The 16,316-nt window shown below is 42.2% G+C and overlaps 1 protein-coding gene across 4 annotated transcripts in view; it reads right to left on the bottom strand.

Annotated features, from left to right (window-relative positions):
• Positions 1 to 16,316, bottom strand: part of DCAF17 (DDB1 and CUL4 associated factor 17) — a 444,850-nt gene that overhangs the window by 211,383 nt on the left and 217,151 nt on the right. For all 4 annotated transcript variants that reach the window (XM_069225322.1, XM_069225323.1, XM_069225325.1 and 1 more), the window contains one exon: positions 15,282 to 15,391. In XM_069225322.1, coding sequence (XP_069081423.1) covers positions 15,282 to 15,391 — 110 coding nt within the window. The remainder of the gene's footprint in view (positions 1 to 15,281; positions 15,392 to 16,316) is intronic.

Raw genomic sequence — 16,316 nt, 5'->3', positions numbered from 1 at the left:
TGAAGTTCCCATTCTAAGATATGGCAAAGTGTCTGCCCTTGGGGTCAGTACCTGTTTTCAGCATGTAAAATGCAGAGGGTGGAGATGGTGGGTGCACTGTAATGCATTTTGGTTCCTGATTTTTCATTGTGCTCAACAGCTCCTTGCTTTACAACATTATCCCTTATTTCACTTATCAGATTTGGAACATTGTTGTGATTTTTTCCTTCTCATGTTGCTTATTTTAGTGTTTGCTATTTTTGTTAATTTCCTCGAAATACATTTGGATAAACTTCCTTGTGGATCATCTGCCTCTGGACCTATTATCTTGTTTACTTCTTTTAAAAATCATGATATAATGGGGGCTTGGTGCCTTGCTCATTATCATCAACACAATCTACATCATTAATCAAGATCAAAAAAGATTGCCAAAGGACTTCTTTCCCTTGAAGGATTTTCCTCTAACCTGTGATCCTCTATAATGAGGTACATGTAGAGTTTTATGGATATTTCTCTGGGTAGGGCGATGCTTTGGCAACTGTTAAAAGTCTCCTTCAATTGCGCAATCTCGAAGAACACTCAACAGACCTACATGGTGTCCAGTCCTTGACAGTCCCTCATAATCTTGCTATGTCTCTATGTGCGACCAATGTAACCAGGGAGTAGAAAATATTTAATTATTTTGGAAGATTGTTCTCACCAGCTATACTCAGCGATGCCAATAAGGGAATTAGAGGTAGGTTACTACCTAGTGTTTTATCCATCTCTCTTTAAGGCAGACCGGAATGTGTGTATCAAATAACATTCCAATATATTGTATACATATGTACCCAACTTTCTTTGGCATCTCAGGCAGGTTAAGTCACTTCTCAGACCACTGAATATAGTCAAGATAGATGATAGTAAATCTTAGGAACACTTTTAGTTGTATAAGTCTCAAGGTGTACTGTATGTCCTCTACTAGCAGTCGCATCAATACATGTTCCAAATCTTCATCCAACCATTTGTCCTCTATGTTTATACCAATCCTTTCTCAGACTCTCGGAGAGGTTACTTATAATAGCTCTATATGTGTTTCATATTGCCTTTCCCTACATCTCCTCCATTAAGCCTGTAGGCTCCAAAGGGAAATGATATTGGACCTCTGCCAATTGCATTCTATGACTATTAAGGGCTTGTTGAAACTATGGATAATGAAAGTATTAAGAATGTCTTTAAATCAGAGTATATTTTCAAGCATGTAGGTCCTAGATTTTTGAAATATCCATAACATCCTGTCAGTCACAGCTCATTTTGACTCTAAGAAAAAGTCACACTACATTTCAGAAGGACAACTTAGAAAAACTTCCAACTATTCTTTAACACTACCTTGAAAAACTTTTCTACCAACATAGGCTTCTTCGATCCTGCAATAAATGTCAGAAAGAATGGGCACGCACAAACAGCACTGCAGGTCAACCTATAAAAAAGAAGCAACTTCACAAGACAACTTTCTACATCTGTGGTTCCCAACCTTTTGACTTCTGTGGACCCTCACTTTATCAATGCTGGAACCCGGGGACCCCCACTGAATCATTACAGGAATCCGGGGGACCCCCCACTGAGTGATTACTGAAAGCTGGGAACCTAATTTGTTAATATTATTTCATTTTCCCAGCAGTCACTAACCCCCTGAGGAGGCTTTGCAGACACCCAGGGGTCCCCAGACCACAGGCTGGGAACCACTGGTCTAGATTCCACCTCACAGTGTTGGATTACCAAATAGGCAAAGTAGGCACCGGACTAACAACAGATCAACATAATATTGATTTGATCTTGAAAGAAAGCCTTCTTAACTTGTTTCCAAAAGATAGAAAAAATGAATCAACTCAAAGAAACGAAAACTTTATATTAAAGACTCTGTAGAGAAACTATTGTATTAATGTAATGTAACCATTAACATATTAAAGTACATAAACCATAGACATCAGATTTACATAACAGTTTGTCTTTAAAAGCTCATCTTCCGTCAGCTTGTAAAAAAAAGTCGGTGCAAACCACGTACGTGTACTGTTTAGTTTTTTGTAAAAAAAACAGTTTATTAAAATTCTTGGTAAAATATAAAAAGAATTAGGAGATAATCTGCTGGGGGGCAAAATTTCGACTGCCTAGGGGCCTCCATGCGATTGAATTCGGCACTACCACCTCATGCCTCTTTCACTCACCGCCGGAAGCTCCCTCCCCTTTATGTCACTCTTGCTAGTTCTTTCTAATCCCAGCGTTCTCCCTTTGTCTTTGTTTTCCCGTCTTTCTCTTTCATACACCCTTTTGTGATTTTCTCTCTCTAGCTCCGGGTCGGAAAAGGTAAGAGCTGGCCCCCACCGAAAAGCACAGCTCAAGTTAGACAACAAAAGGCCCTTGTGAAACCATCTCACTAAGGAATTTACAAAATAGCACAAGCGGTGACATAATGGGTCGACCTCCCCTATAAATAAAGAACGCAATATTGAAGGTTCAGTGGGGAGGAAGTGGAGAGGTCGTTTATACCAAATAGATTAAAAACACACATGCTATCACATCAGGTTTAGGCGGGAGAAATCCTATCATGAGAAAACGTATGTTTCCTTTCTCTCGCTCAAAAGTCCTAAACTGCAATACATTTCCATGGAGAAATTAAATTCCCCGATTTTTAATGTAAATCACCCTCCTGGCTTCTCCTAAATGCTGACAGTTATATTAAAAATATAAGAATATAGAAAGCTGGTGAGAAAAGTTAAACGTCGTGAAAAAGAAATTAATTAAAAACGATGTATTCACAACTACACTGCCTCAATAAATCTAACCTTGTCACAAGGTACAAAGCTGTATTGTGTATATCCCCTCCAATGCTCTGAAAAGGCACTGCTCCCTATTGTTTCCGGGGATAAGCTCTTTTATTGTGGTTGGCTTGCTGCTTTAACTATAGACAAAAGATAAGGTCACTGGCCAAGGCCAGCTCTGACCTTTTTAAAGTTGGCGGAGAAAAACAAACTGCGTTCTACATTTTTTGTGAAACAGGAGGTCCACAAGTTATTGCAAAATCCACTCTTTTGCAAAAATAAAGGATTACGATGTATATAAAAAGGGCTTAAGAAGTGGAGGTGTACGTTCCAAACACTTTACGGGGAAAAAAATAAAGGAACAGTTTAATGTTTCCTTAACTAAGGGACTAAATATTTTATTTTTTGTAAAGAATATGAAATGCGGGGCAAAGAGACTGGCGGTTGGTGCAGGCTGACAAATACCACAATGAAGTCTATTCACTGTTCCTCTGGAAGCAGGACACAGCCATAATTTTCTTGCTCTCTAGAGGTATTTCGGGAGAGGCCCAGAAGCAGCAACGCGAAACACTTTATCCCGCCTTTTCCGAACGCTGTATGCTACCTGCTTGACTTCTTTTTACTGCATTTTCGAAATAAGTGCTTTCAATCTTATTGTATTTAACATTGTTAATATTCAGCCGTATTTGTGTAACAGCAAATTGCACTTTATATTTTGTTACCAAAAAAGACGCCGATTTTGAAGGCCAACAAGGACTCTCATCATAGATGCACACAACCTGAGGCACAAAAACACATTAGAAAGACTCTGAAATAAACTTCAGCTCACTTCCAAACTGATGGCCAAAGCTAAGTCACTTGGTTTCAACCTCGACACAGACCTCTCCTTCAAACAAAACATTGTCAAGAAAAGAAGGACAGCACGTTATCAACTCTGCCTTCCAAAAAGGTGGAAGTCTTCCTGCACAAACCAGACTTCAGGTCAACAGTGAAATATTAGAGGGGTCATTTAGGGGTTGACGGAGCATGAGTGCTACTGTAAATCTGCACGGCTGTGACAATAGAAACCAATGACCCACATCCCATCCTCAGAGGCCTGCTTCGTCACTTCGTAGATGATCAGTGGCTAGGACTTGCAAAGGAAAAAGATCCCGTGCTTCAGGTTCATTGATTTTTTGCATTTAAAAAGCTAACAGCTATTTTCGGGGTCTGCCTGTGAAATATATATATAAAAAAAAGGTGACTGCCTTAACAGCACTGCAGCTGGGTCACTTTTACCAAAAAGTGCTCCTGCAGAAACGGAGGAAGTGCTTAGCAAAATGTTACCTTTCAAGGCAATGTGAATCTGAAAATGGGGTGAGCAGTCATTCGTCACATGGCCAGAGTCTATATCCTCTGAAAGACGAGAGGGCTGTGCACTGACTTTAAAATGAGCCTCTTAGACCTTAGACCTTTGACCCTGGGCGAAGTCAGTGTCTTGCTCTACCTATGAAATCACTGTGTCATTAATCAAATGCATCATACTTGCAGCAGCATTCCTCAACAGAACCTTGAAGAAGCTGCCTTTATTTGGTCTGAAGCCCATGAGATTTGTGTTCCTTTCACTACCAATAGGTCACGCTCGGCTAAAAAATACAGCTCTGGTTTACATAGCTCTACTATGTTCCTAGATCAGCCTATTATAACTACGGACCTACCCAACTTCACCCAAAGGTGAGGCAGACATATGAAATATCATTAACATACAATATCAAAGGCTTCACTCCAGTGTACATCATCTGCTGTCTATACAGCATGGTGAGCACCTCAATGTTATTGCACAAACCAAGGGTGAAAGATTGTACCCTGGCCCTGTTCCACACTGTAACCTAAAACTATGGGACACCATTTTCTTGAACCCTTGCCTTGGGGACAGCATACAGAACTAGTATTTGACAAGTGTTGTCTAAAAATCAACCCTATTCAGAACTTGCTCTACATATTATCCGAAGGGACAGAGTCAAACGGTGTTTCTGAATCTAGCATGAAACCACTGGCATGCCCTCAAGAGTACACCAGCTTATTAAGCTACTGAAGGGCTCACCGAAAAACAAGTGCTTGATCTTTTGTAATGATATTTGTGTTTTGACCACTGACTCCATGTTGCACTTGGCAAAGCAGCACACCGTCGCATTAGTGACCACCAATTTCATTTTTCCTATTGACTTTATTTTAGCATTAGCCACCACCATGTTGAAAGCTGCAGGTATTTTTCCACGTTATACAATGTGCTCATGTTTTTATTCTGCATGTTTGTGTATTCTTTCTCACCAAGGGCTTAGGCTGATAAGAATGTACTTGGATGGCAGAGAACTAAAGTAACCAACATTTTTTAAATAATATAGTTATGTAGTGAGAGGGAGTTTCTAGAATTCTCCTCGCTTGTTTGTTCAAAGTATAAGAGGCCGAGACCGGAAAGTGACTCGATCTCGTACATGCTCAAGACACTGAGGTGTGTCATCCTTTCCGTGAGGATAATTGATCTCTCTCTCTCCATGATCGAATCTGAGATCTGGCGATCCGATGCTGATTAGGAAGGAGATGAAGCAGATTTGCCCTTGCCTGTGCATGGTGTGCATTTTTTAATTCATTATTTGCTTTGCATTGTAATATAGATACATAGATTTGCTGTGTATATTGCAGTGGAGAATCATTTGTACATGTTTTCATTTCATTGCTGTGACTATTTTTAAATGTGCACTTTCAGCATGCTAATCTTCCTTTACGAACCTTGCAAAGTGAATTAATAAATGTCTTCTTTAGACTAAGAAGCGCATTCCAGATATTTTTGTCAGTGCCTGAGTGTTTCAGCTCGGTCATTAGTGAAGCAAAACATCTTCCCAGGAGAAATCATGCTGGTGTGGAAGAATCAGTTTTGGCACCAGATGATTAGCAGGTGTAGTAGCTAGAATGGCAATATCAGTGCAGAGAAAGAATAATTGGCAGATTATGCAACATAGTTTAACATCTTTGCTTAGTTTCGGGAAAAATGGTTATGCTAGGTTCGCAAACGGAAAAAGGCAGCTAGCCCTTGATAATAGATACTCAATAGTTTGGGTTTAAGCACTGGCTCGAAGCCATCATGCTAGGCAACTAGCCCGAAGACAACAATTGTATCACAGTAGCAGCTCACATTACTATTCCTATTGTGATATGTTGGATGTTGTGTTTTTTTTAATGGTATATTATCGTGTTAACCGCTGTTAAGAGCCCTATGATAGCCAACTTTGAGATAGCTGAGCTGTAGTCAAGTAGGGATATGGAAAGAAAGCAATACATAATGGTGGCTTCGGTCTGAACCATAGGACGGGCGCAAAGGAAAGAAGTGGTTTGGGACTACAAAGCAAACAAAACCATAATGCGCTTACAGACTTAGGGGGACATTATGACTCTGGCAGTCTTCAGACTGCCAGGGTCGCAGTGGCGGTCTGACCTCCGCCAAAGAGGAGGTCCGACAGCTTTGGTGGTGGTCTGACTTCCACATTACGAATGTGGTGGTTGGCGTCACGGTCGGACTACCAGTACTGCTAGTTTCCCTCCACAGGAGGGGCTGGTGGTGCTGGCAGTCCTAAACCGGATATTCAGGGCATTGATGTTTAACTGAACCACCATAGGCATCTAGGCAGAGCTTTGGGCACCAGCACTCTTTCTTTTACAAATAAACACTGGGGCAATCATCTGAAAAGGTGAAACTTTAGTAACAGTCGTAACTTAGGTATCAGAGAGGCTTTTTCGATGCATGCTGGGTAACCTTTTTCGACACCTGCAGTAGAAGAATGATAATTTACGGCCACTGTAAGCCAGTTTGGGACTTAAGTGAATTAATCTTTCCCTGATAAGCATGATTGTCTATATGGAGAGTAGGGTTGTAATTTCTTCTGACGATCGCTTTGTGATGAATCATTAAGATTTTAGTGTGACAAGACTGTCAGCTAGGGTGGCGATTTTCTGGTTAAGGACACATAGTTTCCATTCTGTGGAAAGCAAGATGTCAGTAGACACCGACAATGCATCAGTGCACATAGCATTGTTCTTTTGGTGGCACTAAATGCAGACTGGTAGCATCACACACAACACAAATTCCTGACCGAAGAAGTTAAGCAATGACAAATAGGGGCATGGACGATCCATATTCTTTGTTGGCCTGTTGCTAGGAGGGCCAGAGATGGAGGGGACATCTTTGGAATCTTCCCATTGCAAGCCCATGCTCTCCTTGTCCGCCATGCAGTAATTTTCCCTTCATTTTCTGCACAACATTGATTCCTCAGATACTTCCATGTAAAAAGAGTGACAGACTCCCCCATGTAGGTGTTAAGACTGAGCGGGAGAGCTCAAGAATGAGAGATTTTAGATTTAAGACAGTGTGTTATCCAGGCACAAAATAAACTTGGAGGAAAAGTGAATGTAAGGGAAAAGGGAAGAACGACTGAAGGAGACTGAAAAGCGCATCTCATTCGAGAGAGCCTGAAATAGAATTAGAAAGTGAACAAGAAATCAAAAGAATTTGCAAGATGCTGCTGGGGTGAGTGAATGAATTAGCTATTGGTGCAGTTAGTGGAAGACTGATAGAAAGTAAAAAGATGGGCATCCCGTGGAGAGCGACTAGACTACTGATGGAGTTAGACAGTGGGTAAGGTAGATTAAGAGTAAGTCCGAGAGAGTGCTTAAGGATAAGACATTGAGGCTGATTGGGCGACAGTAAATAATGGTGTGAGTGGTATGAGGGAGGATGTATTTGTAAGGAGAAAGAGGGGAAGACAGAGGGGAGATTAAGTGGGAACGAGAGTAGGGGACTTGGGGACACAGAGGGAGCAGGACACACAGGGTGGGAGATGTAGAGAGGTAGACATGGAGGGTTAGAGAGAACAAACCTTCTGCAGCATCACAAGTGATGGATTTGTCTTTCTGTTAGTGACATCTAACGCACAGCACGACTTACAGTCTTGTCCTCCTAGGCGCAGTCACTGAAGAGCCTTTGTCCCGCTCCAACATAAGTGAAGGGGAAGCATTTTGAAACGGAAAGGGAGGCATTCTGCAGTCCAATAACTGGTGGTCAGGGAGGCTGTGGTAAGTTAACTGATGGGCAGATATTGGTAATAGGTCATTTTGACGAATTTCTAAAACAAAAAAAAGTCAGACTGGCGAAACTTCATTAAGCTTCATTTTAGAAAAATGTTAAATGACAAGACACCTTTTCCACGAAAATATAATGTTTCAGTGGAAAAAGTAAATGCTTATTTTAAAGAACACCATGAAAAATTTGAAAGAAGTGAAAAAGTGGTGGGCACAGGAGGGAAAGGCATGGATAACAAAGGGGAAATAGGGAGAGGGTTGTAAAAGAAAGGGAGTAAAGTAGTACAGAGTAAAGGGGTTCTGAAAAAAAAACTGGAGTGAAGTGGGAGGGGAAGTAACACAAGGGGCAGGAAAGTGAGTCTTAAAAAAATAACATAGGAATAAAAGGGGGCGGGTGGGTCTCCTCCCACCTTTAAAGTCACAAATCGAATATCAAATCTGAAGAAAGAAAGTCACTTCAGGAATAGCTTTCAGCAGGCTGGTTTCATCAACCTGATGAAAGCCATTCGAAAAGAAAAACTTGTCAACAATGATTCCACACTTTTCGTCAGCACCATTTTCTTCATGTTTGATTTTCATCTAATAGGCACAATCGCAGACAGTACCCTGTACATTCGTATTTGCAAAATAACGAATGGACTGGTATTGTAACCAAAAAAAGGACATCTTGCCATTTATGGTGGTCAGGGGGTGCTCCACTCAATTCCCCTAACCCCCCCCACCCACCTCAGAGTCTAAAGTTGTGCAGCACCAACTCTGCAACGCAGTTCCAAGTCCTTAAAGTGACATGAAACAAACACAACTGCTCATGCCTGATAGGGCTGCTGGTCCACAATTGGCACATCAGAGTTTGCATTTTATCTAGCGCCGGTGCATAGCACAATTTTACAGAGGTGGGGCCTAAAATCGAGACCCGTGGTGTTTCTAGGTTAAGGCCAAGCCATCTGTCAAGATAACAGTGCCAATGACAGTGCAGGGCCTGTAACACAGCTTATGCTGGATGGTAATTACAGACCCTATGCTGTCAATCACACTGTTAAGGTGACCCAAATTCTGTCACATAGTGAGAACGAGAACCAGGGGTTGAGAAGAGAAACAAGGGAGAAGTGCAACAGGCTGTGCAGGAGGAGGCATCTTAGTTTGCTTTCCACAGTAAGCTGAGAGAGGAGAGACGGAAGGGCTAAAAAGGAAACACAGGAGAGAGAGACGAGAGACTGTGTATTGTATATAGAGAGACTGCACATATTGTGATACCCCTCGTCTAAAGCTGGCCCTGGCATAGAGGCGTATTGTGGGAATCCATAGAATGATGGTACCCATCCCTGCTATATTTCTGGCCATAGCATAGTGGGAGTAATTCCTGGCATATTGTGGCTATCCGTAACAAGATGCCAACCGCCCTTTGTAGAATGCTGGCCCTAGAATAACGGTGGTGAAACTTGGCATACTGTGGACATGGCATGATGATGCTTACACCTGATATGATGCTGGCCCTGGCATAATAGGGAGATGGTGTATGAAGTTAGTAATCGGATAACTACCTGAACAGAAAGAAACGTTTTCCAATTTTTTTATTTTTATTTTTTAAACAGGAATGCAGATGTTACTACTTTTACCTCTAAAATAGCACCATTTCATGTTTGGACCCCAGTGCTGACAGGGATCTGCAGTGAATAATACTTTTCTTAACCTTCGGAATAGTTCCATTTTCTCCAGTAGTTCAACTTGTGTTCATAACTCTGAAACAGTTTACTCATGTCGGCAAGTTTCAGGTCATACATTTGATTTCGGGGACTTAAAATTCCACTGCGAGAACACCAATGACAACAACACCACCTCCCTGCTCAACAACCTCTCCAAACTCGGCCTCAAACAGCTCGTCACAACACCGACCCACTACGCAGGACACACACTCGACCCTATTTTCTCTGCCAGAAAACACGTCTCCTTCAGCCCCACTACCGAACTACAATGGACAGATCACCACTGCATCCACTTCTCCTTCAAGGAACCCACAACACACCATCACCCACAACGGATTCCCGACTGCAGATGGAACAAGAGGACCGAAGACCAACTAATCACTACCCTCTCCCGGAACCCACCCATCGACACCACCGACACTGACACAGCTGACCACAACTTCAAGCAATGGATAAACACTTGTGCCAACACTCTCGCCCGATCAAAATCCCTCCAACAGACAGGCCTTCTGGTTTACCGCTGACCTCCACGAATCTAAGACATGCCGAAGACTCCAAAAGAAGTGCCGCCAAGATCAGACACTGGACAACCACACAGCCTTCAAAAACGCCATCTGCAACTCATCTGAACCTCCAAGAGAACCGCCTTCAAAGAACGCATCAACAACAATGCACACAGCCACAAGGAACTCTTCAACATTGTGAAGGAACTCTCCAACCCAAGCTCCAACGCCAACGACATCCTGCCTTCACAAGACCTCTGCGACTCCCTAGCCTCCTACTTCTGCTGCAAGATCGCAGACATCCACGTCAGCTTCAGCACTGAACACCCCCACGGCAACCACCAACACCACAGACTCATCACCGACCAGCCTCCTGTTCTCCTGGACCCCCATCAACGACAACAAAACCTTCGAAATCATGAACACTATCCACTCCGGCTCACTATCTGACCCCTGCCCTCACCACATCCTCAACAAAGCAAGCTCTGTCATCGCACCTCAGGTCCGGAAGATCATCAACAACTACTTCGAGTCCGCCACCTTCCTGGAGAGCTGGAAACACGCAGAGCTCAACATCCTCCTCAAAAAACCCAAGGCGGACCCAAAGGACCTCAAGAACTTCTGGCCTATCTCCCTGCTCCCCTTCCCGGAAAAAGTAATCGAGAAGGCTGTCAACAGACAAATGACCCACTTCCTCAAGGAGAACAGCACTCTGGACCCTTCCCAATCCAGATTCCGCAGCGACCACAGCACTGAAACTGCCCTCATCGCCGCAACGGACGGCATCAGAACCATACTGGGCAATGGCGAAACCGCAGGCCTTCAACATCTACATGGCTCCGCTCACTAACATCGCCCGATCTCACAACCTCAACATCATCTCATACACTGACGACACCCAGCTGATCCTATCCCTCACCAAGGACTCCGCCAAGACCTACCTCCACGACGGAATGAAGGCCATCGCCGAATGGATGAAGAACAGCTGCCTCAAACTCAACTCCGACAAGACAGAGGTCCTCATCTTTGGCTTCACCCCCGCCGCTTGGGACGACTCCTGGTGGCCTGCCACTATTGGATCCGCTCCGACCCCGACCAACCACACACGCAAACTTGGATTCTTCCTGGACTCCTCACTATCCATGAGCCAGTAAGTCAACGCCATCTCCTCCTCCTGCTTCAACACCCTCCGCATGCTCCGAAAGATCTACAAATGGATCCCCACGGAAACCAGAAGAACAGTCACCAAAGCCCTCGTAAGCAGCAAACTGGACTACGGCAATGCCCTCTACGCAGGAACCCCGACCAAACTCCATAAAAGGCTGCAACTCATTCAGAACGCCTCTGCACTTCTCATCCTGAACATCCCCCGCCACTGCCACATCACAGGCCACCTGAGAGACCTGCACTGGCTCCCCGTCAACAAGAGAATAACCTTCAAACTCCTCACCCACTCTCACAAAACACTGCACAACACTGGACCAGAATACCTCAACAGACGGCTCTCCTTCTACACCCCGAACAGACAGCTCCGCTCTGCCGACCTCGCCCTCACAACCGTCCCACACATCCGCAGAACTACAACTGGCGGCCGATCATTCTCGCACCTCACCGCCAAGACGTGGAATACTCTTCCGACCCACCTGCATCAGACCAAGGATCTCCTTTCCCTCAGGAGACTTCTCAAGACCTGGATGTTCGAGCAGTAGCAGCACGCCTCTCCCCCCCCCCCAGCGCCTTCAGACCCTCATAGGTGAGTAGTACGCTTTACAAATTCCTTGAATGTTTGATTGATTTCATTTTGTTTGAATGCATACATTTCAGGCCATTAATTACTGTTGAATGTATAACTGACTAGTATCTTTAACTACGTTTTTTAACTTTTCATACTACAACTGTTTGCAACTACTGTTCATTTTATTGCTACTTCTTTTGCTTCCGTTTTTGTTTTTTCTGTGTTGAGATCCTGTGAGTCTCCCTTTTTCTTCTATCAGCTTACATCCCACAGCTTCCTACAACTTCTCATCCACAATTGATTCTCATGCTAACCATTTTTCACAGATGTTTTTCCCTTTGGTATCCCACATCTTCATCCTCTACAAACTCACCACACCTTAGTAGTTGCTGTGGTGGTGGGTGAACATCCACAAATCAGGATTTCTGTGAGCAGTACAGCAAGTACATTTCTTTCTTGCAATCCTGGACAAACACTTTGCAAATAGATGCTCTACAACAGGCATTATACCCCCACAGTTAACAGGATAGAAACAAGATACGTCACTGGACCAGGGATGATTCCCAGATTACTTCCTATAAAACCATGAATCTTTTAATCAGAACACATTTTTTTCCACTCTCAGGCACAACACAATAGGACCACAGCGTCAGAGTCATAAAATCTTCTTGGTATCTTTGCTGATTTTCTGGGTGCTGAATTCCTGATTCATTGTAGTCTTGAGGTCAGTTTCCCGTTTGATGACCAATCAGGAAGCAATGAAATAATTCAATGGATTGCTAATGGTTTTAGGTACCGCAGCTCTGTTGGGGTCATCCAGAAAAGTTTGCACTCATGTGACAGTCTAGCATATAAATAGTTTTTTGCCCGTCATTTATATTTACCACACATCAAACAATTTTGTGTCACCTAAACGGATACAATAGCATTAAGTGCTATAAAATGCTATAAGAAACAACTTTAAAATACTAGCTTGGGTGTGTGACCGTTGAGCACGATTGGGTGGAACACAAAAGCATTTTTGTCCTGTCACTTTGAGGGCTTGATGTTGGGCAATGCTACCCCTGCAACTGTTCTCCAGAGTCTGAGTGAAGGGAAAATCGATATTGTCAGTGTTGATTAATTACTGGCATACTGTGGGCAGCCACAGCATGAAATGGTGATACATGGCCATGAAACGAAGAACCTGTCCACTTGGTGGTAGTACTACATGTGAGTAATTAATGTAATTGACAAACTCAACTTTCGGTATCCAACATGCATCTACTAAAAATGAAAAACAGTATTTCAGAGTAAAAAATTGTGCTTTTTATCAAAATGAAAAGTTTTTGTTCACGTGAAAGAAACTGAGAATCACGGCATTACCTAAAAAGCTGTAGCTTAGGGGCAAAATACCTGTATTTTCAACTATGGAATGCACGTATATTTAATGTTAAATTTGAGTGAAAGTTACTACTGCCACCTTAGAGCGAAACCTAAGTCACTGCAGTCCCTGTACTGTGATTTTCAGTCATAACACATAAGTGAGACTTTCCTTGGAAGTGGCAAAAATAAAAAAGTAAAATTCAGATGTAAAGAAATACGAGACAAACATTATAGGACATAAAAAAACATTTACCGAACTGACAGCTCCACCTGTGGCATTTTAGTGTTATTTATGGGAATTATGCGTAAAAATTCAACATTTTCCATCACGTTCTCAAAGTATTCTTGAGCAAGTGTCTTGGCCCCCAACACCACCATCACTTTAGTGGGGTGTCAGATTTTCTTATCACACCATAAAACTGTTCACATATTTTATGAAAATTGTGCAGGAAAATGCCCCATTAGGCACCATTTTTTTTTCAAAATTACTGCATGTGCACAACCTCCCCAAAACCCATCCGCTGGAAGTAAGGCTTGTTTACATCATTGGCTGATTTAGTGGATGGGTATTGACGTCTACTGCTTTCCAATATCAGTAGCCTTTAGTGGTCACTTTTAATATTTGTACCAATGTTTTGGAGTAAATTAGTAATGTTTAATCTGCTCATTCAGGATGTGGTTCAAATTAACAAGCTGCAACCAAGAATACAAGAAAATGAAGATCCACAAGTATAATCTGAACAACAAATATTTTCTTTAAGAAGAAACAATGTAGAGTAATTGTGATCTGTAGACGAGAACCTCGTGCACATTTCAGGGTAATTGATGATCTTTTCCTTGTTGCGGAACAAAACGTACCCAAACACCAGACATCAAGCAGACATCAAATCATGATGGGGTTTCCAATGTTTGGCGCTCTTTATCATGTATGTAATCATGGTATTTTTTCTACATATACCATACTCAGGCAGCAACCGAAGTTACCCCTGGAATTTTACATTAACGTAGGTAGGGATAATGATTTAATTGACATGAATGTTTTTGTTTTACCTACATCTAGAACAAATAAAGTTGTGCATATGAAACATACATAAGCAACAGAAACTCATGTAGGAGGAAAATGTTGTGAGTCCAGGAGTAGATGATAAACTGATCTTCTATCATATGCAGAGCCGATCAGCAGCTGGAAGATTTGGGTTGGCACAGGGAAGAGGCTCTGTGGTTGGGTGGAAAGCTACAGATAGATGTCTGATGTATAGAAGTGGTAGTTTCTAACCAAAAAGTGTGCAAGTCTATCATGACATTAGGAAAGAATCCAAACCTACGTCTTCTAGTATGCTACAAGACAATGAAAGGGTTGAGTATGAAGTGTCAATAAGAGGAAACATGACGATCAATTGTAGATGTATGAGGTTAACCAAAGAAGACTTTATGAAGAAAGCATAGCCAGCGAGTATGAATGCAATAGTACTTAAATAGCATAAACCTATCTGGGAAAAGTAACATAGTGTATATAGGAATGACAAACAACTCAGGAAAATGTACATAAGATTTCAAAGAGCCTGGGTGGGACTAAAGAGGATGAAGCCGTTGATCTGGAGGAGCTACGTCTTTAATGATGGGGGTTAGAAGCCTGGAAGACTGCTTAACAAACATAGTGGGTTGCTCGTTTCTACTGATGTACAAACGTATTAAGGGACTTGTTTAAATTTGCATTTAGATCAGAAACTTCCTATTATGAAGTCAAACGCTTTAATCACCACCCACCACCACTGACTGCTGAGTACAGTTTAGTAAGTTTCTAATGAAACAAAAGTGCGATTTAAATGAGTTAATCAAAATTCAAATAAGGAGATCTCTGCAGAAAACCCTTCAGCAATAATAATGTGTTCTTATGCAGTGTGTCATACTGCTTGAATATACGTCAGCCAAGCTGAGAGCTCTCCAAACCTACTCACAAGGGATGGTTTTACTGAAAATGGAAAACTTTCTAAGGGCCACACTCAGTGCAGATTTTATCCAGGGACACACAACTTGGTGAAGGGTGTACAAAATATGTGCACTGTGAGTTATTGATTCTGCTTACTTGATCTGATTTGGTCCAACGTGTATTACTCTGCCCGAAGCATCCGGATGGAAATAGATCCAGTCTGATTCCAATGAGCAACACTTCATGTCTTGCATCCCATTTTTTGCCTAAAGAGAACAGAGAATATTATGAGCAACATTTGTTGATCTATTAGTTTTTTTAAGAAGTAATATCATATTTTTACAAAAGATCCTCTACATTTAATTTATTATCAGGAGCTATGGCTAGTTCAGTACAACAAAAAGTTTTCGCACTTGAAAGAAAAGTTGGAATGGGCCTCTTTGCCTCCCTCAATGATGAGGTGCGGAGCCCTGTTCAAAATGGTATCTGTCAGACCCTTCAAGCTTCATTTCCAAAGTGTTGTCAGTCCCCGTATGAAACAGGGCTGGATGGGCAGATGTCCCTCATTTAAACCTACTGTGTTGATCTTTTGTAACTGAAGCCAGAGTTCCAACAGCTCATTTCACGTAGCCTCACAGTGAGGTATGACCTGATAGTTCACTTTAATCAGGTAGTAAAAACACAGATTCTCTGTCAAATCACTGGTTTAACTGCCGCGGGTGATTACTGAGATGGCATTATGTGCTTTAAGCCGGTAACTTTGAATACAGTTTCATCCCTTTCTGTAAACAAGATACTGATACCGGTTGTACCTGAGTCTTTTCCTTTCCCCCCTCATATCAGGAATGCTGATTCCACGTGAAATGAAGAATGGCCGTTCTTATTGTTTGCTTCTTTAGAATGTGACTATTTCTCCCACAGCGCACCTCAATCGGATTTCACCCTGTTTACACATGGTTAGAATACTGAGGTTTTCCTCTCAGTTTACATCTTGCACTCCTAGGGCCGTCTGTCCAAAAGGAAGTATGTGTTAATGTGAAGAAAAAGTAGCGCATGTAGTATCCCAGGAACTATCTTTATGATGATTAATATTAAGGTCTGTGCCTCTGAATATGCATTATAACATGCAGACCAATCAATTACCAAGCAGAAAGGGAATAAATATGGTTAACTAATTATATGTTTTTTTTA

Source organism: Pleurodeles waltl, chromosome 3_1 (assembly GCF_031143425.1).
Source record: "Pleurodeles waltl isolate 20211129_DDA chromosome 3_1, aPleWal1.hap1.20221129, whole genome shotgun sequence".
Lineage (NCBI taxonomy): Eukaryota > Metazoa > Chordata > Amphibia > Caudata > Salamandridae > Pleurodeles > Pleurodeles waltl.
The sequence above is the reverse complement of the archived record's forward strand: the minus strand, read 5'-3'. Positions and strand labels throughout refer to the sequence as shown.